A 10,927-nucleotide genomic window follows, 5' to 3' on the forward strand; every position below is an offset into this window, starting at 1 on the left:
CTTGTCATGGTTCCAATTTGAACATGCAGGTCAGTTCTGGAACCCAGAATAATTCCACCCTAAACGAGCACTCCTGCACCACCGTAACGGTGTCGTTCAATGATGTTTCCTTGGTAGTAACTGGTACCTAGAGCTCTCCATATGAAAGTCCGGCGAGAATCAGACTGCGAGCTAAACCTGGATTCGTCGGAAAACATCACACAAGCCCACTGTTGCGGTGTCCACAATGCATGCTCTCTGCTCCAGGCTAACCGCAGGCGACAGTGAGTTGCAGTAAGTGGAACGCATCTGACAGGTCTACGAGCATATAGACCAATCTGCCCTAAGCGTCTGTACACGGTCTGCCTTGAAATTGTCGTACCAGTGGCTGAAAAGAGATGATGAGACAGGTCTGAGGTTATGCTCCGCCTGTTTCTTTTGGCAGTAACTGCCAAATACCGGTCCTCATTCGGCGTTGTAACTCTGGGGCGACCTGTGCTGTAACGTCTACTCACATTACCATCATCTTGGAATCGTTGCCAAAGCCTGGAAATGACACTCTGGGCAATTCCAAGTTTGTCTGATACTTCCAGTTGGGTACGCCCACATTCCAGACGGCCGATCATTCTACCCCGTAAAAAATCATCCAAATGCGTCTTTTGTGTCATAACTATTCGGTTATTGCACTGAAATGCTTATAAAGCGCCTGCGAACAATTTTACTTCTTTGCCTGTATTCCCTATATATCACTCTCTTACACTCTCGTCATTGTGACGTACCATCGGTGTCATCTGGTTACTTCCTGAAATTTTCATATGATTCTTGAAGATGTGTGTAGTGATTTTACAGTGATATATTTATTTTAGAGTTCGATTTCCGCGTGACTCCGAATTATCCTTAATTTATGGATATGAGTGTAAATAGGATATTCGAGCTAGGAATCTGTTCTCATATTTTTGATTGTAAAACTGTTCAGTTATTTGGTAGTTAGAAATGATTTTGAAAAATGAAAATGGAACTGCTAGAAGCATCCTGCTTCTTTTCCTCTCTGAAATACATATACTATGAAACTAAAAAATCTGAAGGATTCCCAGGATGCAAATGATTTTCCTGTGTATTAATTAATGCCTTACTTAATATGTAAAGTTTTCATTAAATGGGAAAGATCTGCTTTGCTTGGAAATAGCGGAAATTCTATCTTGTCTTTTGTAACAGAACCATTCTTAGAATTAAAACCTGATTTTAAGCTAAAATAATTCTCATATAAAGAGTTTCCCAATATTCTAGGTCAGTAGTCTCAAACTGGAAGCCTAAGAGCAGTGTATGGCCTCCGAAGAACTTTTACTCAGCCCTCAAATACATTTCAGTTATGCATTTGTTCTAAATACGGTGCTTGTAATATTAGAGAGATAGAATTATGAATTGGGCTTATACTAGCGATTGTTGTTGAATGGAAGAGATAGAATGAGTGGGTTGGAGTTTTGCTTTTATCACTGTGTGCTTATATGTCAGGCTAAATGATTAAGGTAAGTAAGGAGAAACAGGTTAGGCGTACTACAGCGCCATCTAGAATTCCAGAGTTCGCAACAGTTCTTGAGAGCGATGACGTCTCGCTGGCGAGACAAAGATAAAACACTGCAGTGTGTGTTTAAATTTGAGCATCCTCATGTGAAATCTTAGTCTGATTTTCAAAAGATGTCGGAAAGTTCTTGACTTATAGTGATAGAGAATTCAAACACTCGTTGGTTCAGACAATTGCATAGCTAAGGGATAAGGGCAGACATGTGCCTCAGGGGGGGCAGCATCCATAAAATTTCTTTCTTTCCCTATTGCGCAAACAAGAGAGAGCAGAAAATCTTACTTTCTCGAAGGGCGCTGACAGCCCTAGCTACGTGTCTGGATTCAAGTTCCAGCTTTGGCCAAAATTTAGTACACTGAAACTGTATTGGAAACTATTAGAATTTGATGAAAGGATGGGTGACCTATTGTAAACATTTCAATAACTCCTCAATAGATCTGGAAAAATGGTTTATTAAAAATATTTCTTAAGTTCACTTACAGATTAAGCATTTTCTTCACTGATCTGAACTGCTCAATATGGTGAGCGTACACTGGTAATTTCTTTACGATTCTGAAAATTTGAATAAAAGTTGATTAGCAGAAAACTGCAAAGACTTGCAGTGAGCGTTAATGGAGGTGATAGTTGGAGATGTAGTAAATAATCATCAGTGTAATTATTAAAGGTGAAGACATCACGGTACTGTTCTGTTATCGGAACCGGAGTCAGATATCGCCTAAAGCTGACGATCTGGCGAAAAATTCGAAGCATACAAATAATCGCCAAAATATTTACGATACAGTTAAGATAAAGAAAATCCAAAGGAAAAAATAAGACAATATATATTATTAAAATTAGAAATTAATGTAAATTAAGCACCTTGCCAAAGAAACCCTCCCCCCCAAAAATCTGAAGGTTTCAGATTTTAAATTACGTCCAAAGGGGCGTTTTTAAAACATTTTGTGCTTTACCTTTATTTATTAAATATCATCTTCTTCACACTTGAACCATAAAATTCAATATTGCAAAGAGCAATATTGCAAAATAATTTTAAATTAAGCTATCTTTAGAATTTCCGATACACAGTCTCACGAGCTGGAGATAAAAATGTTTTTTGCTGTACAACGTTGCCATTTCTCGCTTTGAAATCCTTGAGTTTGTTAACCAAAAATTCGTTAAAGTTTCACAAAATATAAAATCGATAATAAAACAGATTCCAAATTTCAAATTTGGGCTTCTCGATGCCCATATTTGCAGTAGGATTACGTCATTCAAAATTGGATGGCTCTAGGTACCGTTATTTTATCAAAAGGCGAAAAATATACATACATTTATGCAGATTCTTCATTATTTAATTTTTTCAAATGTAACACAGGGAGGTAATATTTGGTGGCAACAGTTTGAAAAGTGAAACGAACATTCAGAGTTATTCGACGCAAAATCGCAAAACGAAAACAATAGTTCTTCAGGGACAAAAAAACCCCTTTGGACTAAAAAATTCGGCTATCGAATTGAGATTAACGCTGAGGCATGAAACTGTGGATATTATTTAAAATGTCTGAAAACATCTGCGTTTTAGGCGGCAGCATAAATAAGAATCTAATGCGTTACGGTCAGTATCGTGTTGACGTTTATTTCGCCATTTCGCCCTGGCTCATAACCTTTCAATAGTTTGCGTATGACAACCAGTATCGGGATGATAGAATTATATTTATCGTTAACGCAGAAATGTTTAAATCTGGCTTTTTATTCTTTCAGTGTTATTTTCTTTCCAACAGTCTGAGTCTATTAACAGGGTCATCAATAATGTTTTCTTTAATAACTTTAAGCAAAATTCTGGCAGAGCAGTTAGGCACAGCAACTAAAAAACATTCTTTTGTTTCTCGGCAAAGTCTGCCGCACCCCCAGTGGGGCAGAAAGATACAAAACACTGTTTTTTCGACGCGAAAACAGACTTTCGTCAACTTATAATATTACCAGTCCTGCCTATTTTAACTGACGTCTAGACATGAATGCATGAGTCTTCGGCCTAGGAACCCGCATCTCGTGGCCTGCTGCCATTTAACAGTTACTGCATGGCCACAGAATTCTCTTATACAACTTCCAGTCAACAGCAATGCAATGATTCATATCAAGTTGATACTGACAAAATTTAGTGGAAGTTAGTTCTAAATACCACGCATAAATGAAACGAATCGCATTTAATAAACTTTCTTGATCTTTCAAACCAATTTTGAGAACGTAATCCTTTTTTTTTCTCGGAACGTCATAATCTTCACATCTTCTTTTCGGTGCTTCCATGGAATTGAAGTAGAGCTTCATTTTTATCGTTTTGCGCGCACTTTCTAGTGAATAATTTCAGAGTGATTATTCCTCGTTCCTGAAGAAATTGTATAGCAGATCGATTCATCATTAGGTAAGTCTCAAATTTCCATATCCATGATAAAGACAATAAAAACAGATCTTTAGAAATAAATCTTATTCTTCATTACATCTTTAGAATTTGTGTCCTCACTTCCAATTTTTACTTTTTGGAGGGGAAAAAAATAAATATTGTAACGACTTTAAGAGTAAACATTGGCGACTTCATATGAATCATTTTCTTGGCCAGTCTACTAAATCATTTAGCAACGACTCCGATAGCAGAACAATACCAAGATGGCCGGAGAATTGTGTAGCTTATAAAGCCTAACGTTCGGAAATGACACACACGAAAAGATGTTATTTGCTATAATGATACTCTTTCAGGAGCTGCCATACTAAACGTTTTGACGATTTCTGTTTCATTAGCTGCAGCTGACAATTCGTCTGATTTTAAACTGAAAGTTTATTCGATGTTATTTTTGAGTCAAGTACTGAATCCCCTTGCATTTCAGTCTACAGAAAATGATATTGCTCAATTACAGTACGAAGACATGATCGACATATGTCTAATGAACAGCATTTAGGTTCATAATAAATTCTACTAATAATAGTTTGCAAATATTAAAAATGTTGTATTTTTAATTAACTAAGTATAAATATATTACGGTTTAAAATATAAAATTAGTTAATTTGTAAGAGACGCTGGCTAGATTAAATGCCTAGGGCACTAAAGATTTTGGAGCCTGGCCTGATAACCAGTTTTCCCATCGGCGGAGCGAAGACTATTTTCTGTCAGTAGAAAACCATCAGCTCTTATTTTCAGCAGTGATATACTGTATTATAACTTTAAATTTTTAAATATGGTATAATTTTTAAATATGGTTTGAAATGTTTACTATGTACCCAGTTGTACTCGTGGCCGTAACGTTATCATCATCCGGGAAAATGTCATCCCATTGCCAAGGAAATTCTTCGTCACTTGGAGTCTTGGATACCTGTAGTATGAATAAAAAGAAAAACTTCATTAAAAAAAGGTCCAAATAATTTGGGTTGTTTCATAATAAAATTTCTCTTCAGAAATAATTCGCTGCAGCATTACATTGAATTTCATATAGGTTCTTTTGTCTAAAATGAATTATACAAGTCAATATTAAAACTTCAAAAAGAAGAAAAACAAAACTTGCTACTTGGTGTGCTAAGATATTACTCATGGATGATGGAATTGCCACAAGGATCCAATATTTATATAAAAACATAAACATGCCAAAATTGTGTATCGTAATGAAAGATGGTGATAGCATTTCTCCTGCCTTTTAAATGTGTTGTTAGGCTTTTTATTTCCAAGGTTTTTAATTATAATGATTGAAAACTGTGTCTAGACGACTAATGCTCATTGTATCATTAGTTTTGCACACATGCAGAGACAAGAAAGGAAATTCTGTTTTGCTGCTGCCATCAAACACGGGAGGTATATCCGGGACAGAATGCGGATATCGGGAAATTTTTGAGGTGCTTTGTTGCTTGGTGCCTGTAATGCTGGGTGTGTTACTTGATATGAATGGCTTAAAAATGATGAAAGATTAATCATAACTTTAGAATTTATGCAGCAAAAAACGATTAACTTATATGGAGTAAGACAGACTAAAAAAGTCGAAAGATAAATTAACTGCATTAAACTCAATGTTGTCAGCAATGACCTCATTAGCTCGTCGCAAATTCATAATTATTGGATTTAATTCGCTACTCCATAGAATAACAGCAAGGCATTTTCATATCCTGGGCAATTTCTTAAAATATTATAAAGGTGCCGGCGCTTTTACACAAGTAGGCAATTGTTCACCAAGATTAAGATTTTCACATGGATGTTCCAACAGCCTTGTTGAAAGTTGCTTTCTTCACTACCCCGAACTTCATAAGGGTGCAGGCACATTTATGCCTTTATATCAGAGTACCTTTTAGTCTTGACGAGCGTTTCCCAACTTAGGATACCGACACGTTTGTGAAAGTTGATGATTAAGATCTTAGCATAGACATCCGAACAGCCTTAATGAGGGTTGATGTCAAACCTCACCTCCACCGTCAGAGCTTCCCACTCTCAGCTTCAGGGCGTCTCCAACTTCTAAAATTTACTTAACAACTACTACGGGCAGCGAGGAGTCATAGCCATCATTGAATATATTTACACAACAAAAAAATTAATAATAGCAAATAACCAGATCTAGCACCTGTTGAATGTAAAGACAGTAAGCCTACATTTTGCCACGTATGCAAATATTTTTCTTTTTTTGTTAATTTTACTACTAACCACCAAAAAATATTGTAAGTTGGATAAGCCAACAAATGTTGCTATGTTATGCCTTAATGATTAAAATAAAACAGAGATGAAATGATAAACAACCAAACATGATTGCTGGTGCAACGACCAGGATAACATGCCTGTAGTGCCTACTGAGAGATGAAGCAGGCGGAAAATTAATAATAATTATTATTCTTGATATTGAAATTCATGATGGTACCCGCACGTTTTTGGCTTTATATCACGAAAATACGGCGTATTGGAGAAGGCGCAAAAAGGTTCCGGCACTTTTTTAAAATTGCCCTCGCTGGTTACAAAAATCTCATCAGCCCCTGGGTATATCCATCTCGAAAATAAAAATTCGTAATCATTTACTATTATTGAATGGAAAATACTAAATTTTGATGGACTGGACAATTATTTTGTGTAATAGAAGCTTTTTTCGTTACTTCGCGGTAAACTCAAGACCAGCCAACCAGCGTTTCTCCTCAGATCACGTGCCTTGCGATGCTCTACCTCCTTCCTTAGCTCTGCTTCTATGATTTCAATTGCTTCGGCTGGAACTTTAACATCTTTTAATTGAAATTTCATGTACATTCATGTGTATTCTCGCTTCTGTGCGGTGATGTTTTAGTTAAAACACCATATAGTGTAAAAAGCAAATGTTACTATTTACGAATTTCAATATACTGGTTATAACTCTTGTAGTAGTTGATGCCAGCAGTAAAATGACGATACTCGATACTCATAATCATTTGAAAACAACAAACGATTTCTATTTACATGCATTGGGTCAGCGCATAAGTTAATGCCGTTCTTCACTGGGGTGCTGTTTTTGGCTTGTTGTGATTCGATCTCTGTAACAATACAATATACAAGAGCAAAACAATGGTATACTCCGTCAGAAATCAATAATCACTCAGCGATGCAATCACCATCTTGTTCGCCTGCCAGCGTTCAGGAAGGAGTTCAGTGCTGCTTATGTAGAACTGTTGCCGTTTCGAATTGAAGAAATTTGTTAGCCAGTTAGGGAAAGCTTCATCCTTGTCCCTGAATGTTGTTAGAGAGAGACCGAAAAGATGGTAATCAGATGGAGCAATAAATGCGTTGGAAGTGTTCATTTTTCTCTGTTTGGCCTTCATACTGATTTGCCTTGAAAATGGCCAAAACAAGCTCTTAACAGCATACGAACTTCTATTCGCAACAATCTGACTTCAAACTGAAGAGAAGCAATTGAATAACGAAAAAATAAGGCTTCACAATGCAGGGTTGTCAATCCAATGAAGACTTATGCACCGACCCAATAGTTTCCAAAATCTTTAAACGTGTAACAAAAAATAAACTTAGGATATTTTACATGTTCACTGTCCAAAAATATATTATTTGATTAACTAAAAGTTCACTTTGGGTACTTTGTTGCAACCTCCTGGCCATTCCTACCTGAGTTATAGGGTTTTCAGGGTCCAAAGAAAGATCTCTGCTGAAACGACGGGACTTCCTTTCAAGCTTTTCAGTAGTTACTTTCAAGACTTTCAGAGCTTCTTCCACATTTCCATTAATCTATGGGATAAAAAAATTTGCTTAGAACTTTTTTAAAATGTTTAGAATTTCATGCAACTTTTAATTCGTTTTCCGTAGTCAGTTTATGTCTTTCCTCTTATTAGCCTAAAAAGGAGGTTAGTCTCAAATGAGACATTAACCTCGAAATGGCATTTTGCATCAAACTCAGGAAGGTTCAAATAAATGGAGTAAGTATCTCCCGTATGTCCCGTGCATAGAAAATAAACCCATGACTTAATATAATCGCTGCCACTGGCGGAATTCTGATTGGTTTTGTTTACATTCTAAACGGAGTTATCTACTCATCATTGAATGTTTATAAACCTTCCATTCTCACTTTAATTAGTTAAAGTTTAGTTAGTTAATGATTTTTTATTTAGTATACAGAACAATCACAGGGACTGCAAATAATTGTTTCAAATTTAATAGAATCTAGGTACATGACAATGTCTAAATGGTAACTGTAACAGAAATGTGTTTATGGTAAAATCTAGAAGACCAGTAAAAGTATTAAAGGTATTTTATGCAAATTATGCCTAAAGACATCTTTCTGCCCACGTTGATATTTGCTCTTAAAATCAGTGTAATTTTATTTAACAATATGTTTCGTATTCTTATCCGTACGCTACATGATGGCTAGGATAAGTCCAGACGTCATGTTGTTGACATTTCCTTGGCTTCATTTTTGTGCCGTCTTTCTTGCTGCAGCTATTCTAACATCCATGGTCAAAACACTTAAATGCGTTGTATCCGTTTTCAAATTGTTGCCACAAAATACTATCGCCCTATATCACATTTAAAGAAATTAAATAATGAAGAATCTGCATGAATGTATGTGTGTTTTTCGCATTGTGTAAAAACAACGGTACCTAAAGCCATAAAATTCTGAATAACGTAGTCCTCCACCTGAACATTAGCTGGAAGCCCAAATTTTGAATTTCGAATATGTTTTATTATCTATTTCATATTTTGTAAAACTTTATCGCATTTTTCTTCAACAGGCTCGAGGATTTCAAATCTAGCAGCGACAACCCTGTACGAAAAAAAAAAAAAAAAAAAAAAATTATCTCCAGTGCGAAAGACTGCCTATTCGAAATTCTAAAGATATGCTGTTTTTTTTAATATTTTTCATTTAGCTATTGAATCGAATTTTACGTGGTGTAATCGCCGAGAATGTGATATTTGATTAACAAAGTAAACACGCAAAACGTAAATAATAAAAAGACGGGGAAAAAAAAGAGTTTTTTTAAGCCATCTTAGTAAGAAAACTGAACATTAATATAATGAACTGAGAAAAGACAGGAAAATGCATGTCAACACTTAACGCTGCAACGGAAATTCTAAACCTATACTGCTATGCTGTTTTTAAAATTTTTGCAATTTTGCTGTTGAATTGTATATGGCGTAAGTGCTAAGAAAATAGAACTTAATAATAAAGCTAAAAAAAAAAAAAGGGGGGGGGTCAGTGGACGTGAGTGTAACAGCAGGTTAGTAGACTGAGAGCTTAGTGATAGTGTAAAAAACTTTAACAAACCCTTTTGAGCGACCGTTAAAATCTGATACCTTTCAGATTTTCTTTAAATTGAATTCTAAAACCGAAATAAAGCACTTATATTTATTTTCTATTCTATCAGATAATCTAAAAAAATCTGGATATGATGAAGAAACGACAGTCTTTTTTTTATAAAATCGCAGTTTCTGAAAAACTGTTGGTTCGTTGGTTCATTGTTTAATGATGGTATAAATATTTATATTATCTTTACTTATAGAAGTTTGCTTATAAAATACCTCTACTTACAAAACTTACCTTATACCTTTATTTATAAAATCAATAAAATATTATTTATGAAAGGTGCAAATTGTAATAAAAGAAAACTTAGGGGGGCCTTCTATAGCTTATTTTTGAATATAAATAACAGCACTTAAAGAAAGACAACGTAAGATACTCATTCGGTATAGATAAGGGATTTTGTATACGACTGCATAATATAAGAAAAGTCGGAAGCATAATTAATTACCTTAAAAAAGTTCATAATTTTCTGCTGATAAGACAAAATATTCTAACCAGATTTATTTGGGGGTGGGAAAATTGTTTTCGAAACAGATCAAGCTATGTAAGATTTTATTACGGTAAAAGATGATTATCTGTTTAGCTGTTAACAGTCTTTTCATATAAACTAAAACTTGTTGCAGCATAAGAATGTGCTAAAAAATACACTCTCAAAGTTTAGAATTAAATTTAAAAAGCCACAAAAATCAAACTAACCTGCGTAGAAAATACGTCTTCAGGAATATGTAGGAACATGTTTTCCTTCAGATATAGAAATTCGCAATTGCGTGACAAAGAAAATTCTTGCCTCTCCTTGTGTTCAGTATCGATTATTTTTTAGCCAATGAATAAGTCTTATGGCATAGTGACTGCAGACTCTGTTCATTCTATTTTAATATTCTTGGAATACCTATTGCATAATTTTATTTATTTAAGCAAAATGTACACTTAAAACTGTTGCAAAATCATGCAAATATTTGACATAAATATAATAAGCAGCTTTAATTATTACCTGATTTTGTATTTTAGAGGATTTTGTATGAGTTGTACTTTATTGTATATGGTTTTGGTTTCTTCACATTGCTGCAAAGCACACTAGGGCTATCTGCCTAAGGGTAGGGATGCCTTCGTGGAAGACTTTATAAAGGAAACGGGCTCATATACACGTTAAATATAGAGAAAACGACGAAAGTGCCCATGCAGCCAGCCCGTTCGCGGATTTCGAACCTCGGACCAAACTGCAGTGTTTAGCGACGTTACAGCTCGACCTGTTATAAGAGTGGGTAATAGTGAAACTGCAGTTCACGCATTTAATTCATTCGGCCTTCAGGCCACGCGTGAACCGAAATGCTCGTGAACTCAAACAATTTTTCTCGGGGAATTAATATAAAAAACAATATAATAATCCGTTCCTGGACCGCAGACGATCTCTTATTTAAACTTTACAACAGTATTTTGTAAAACCAATGAAAATCTTTAAATGCGAAACCAAAAAGATAAACACAATATTAAACAGATAATATAAGATTAAAATGAATTTGTAACCAATCTTTTAACATAAACTGTTGAACTAACTGTGACAACAAGGCTGCCCTCTGGTGAGTAGCCAGAGAAGGACTTA

The 10,927-nt window shown here is 35.2% G+C and overlaps 1 protein-coding gene across 1 annotated transcript in view; it reads right to left on the bottom strand.

Moving 5' to 3' along the window:
- LOC118193386 (uncharacterized) overlaps positions 1-10,080 on the bottom strand; it is a 41,900-nt gene extending 31,820 nt beyond the window's left edge. The window contains exons 1-3 of the mRNA XM_035364464.2: positions 10,024-10,080; positions 7,638-7,757; positions 4,805-4,896 (exon numbers count right to left, since the gene is read on the bottom strand). Of these exons, the coding sequence (XP_035220355.1) occupies positions 4,805-4,896; positions 7,638-7,757; positions 10,024-10,062 (251 nt within the window). The 5' untranslated portion in view covers positions 10,063-10,080. The remainder of the gene's footprint in view (positions 1-4,804; positions 4,897-7,637; positions 7,758-10,023) is intronic.
- Positions 10,081-10,927: the final 847 nt, after the last annotated feature.

This window comes from Stegodyphus dumicola, chromosome 3 (assembly GCF_044657685.1).
Source record: "Stegodyphus dumicola isolate Sdum_Otavi_A_Nest chromosome 3, ASM4465768v1".
Taxonomy (NCBI): Eukaryota; Metazoa; Arthropoda; class Arachnida; order Araneae; family Eresidae; genus Stegodyphus; species Stegodyphus dumicola.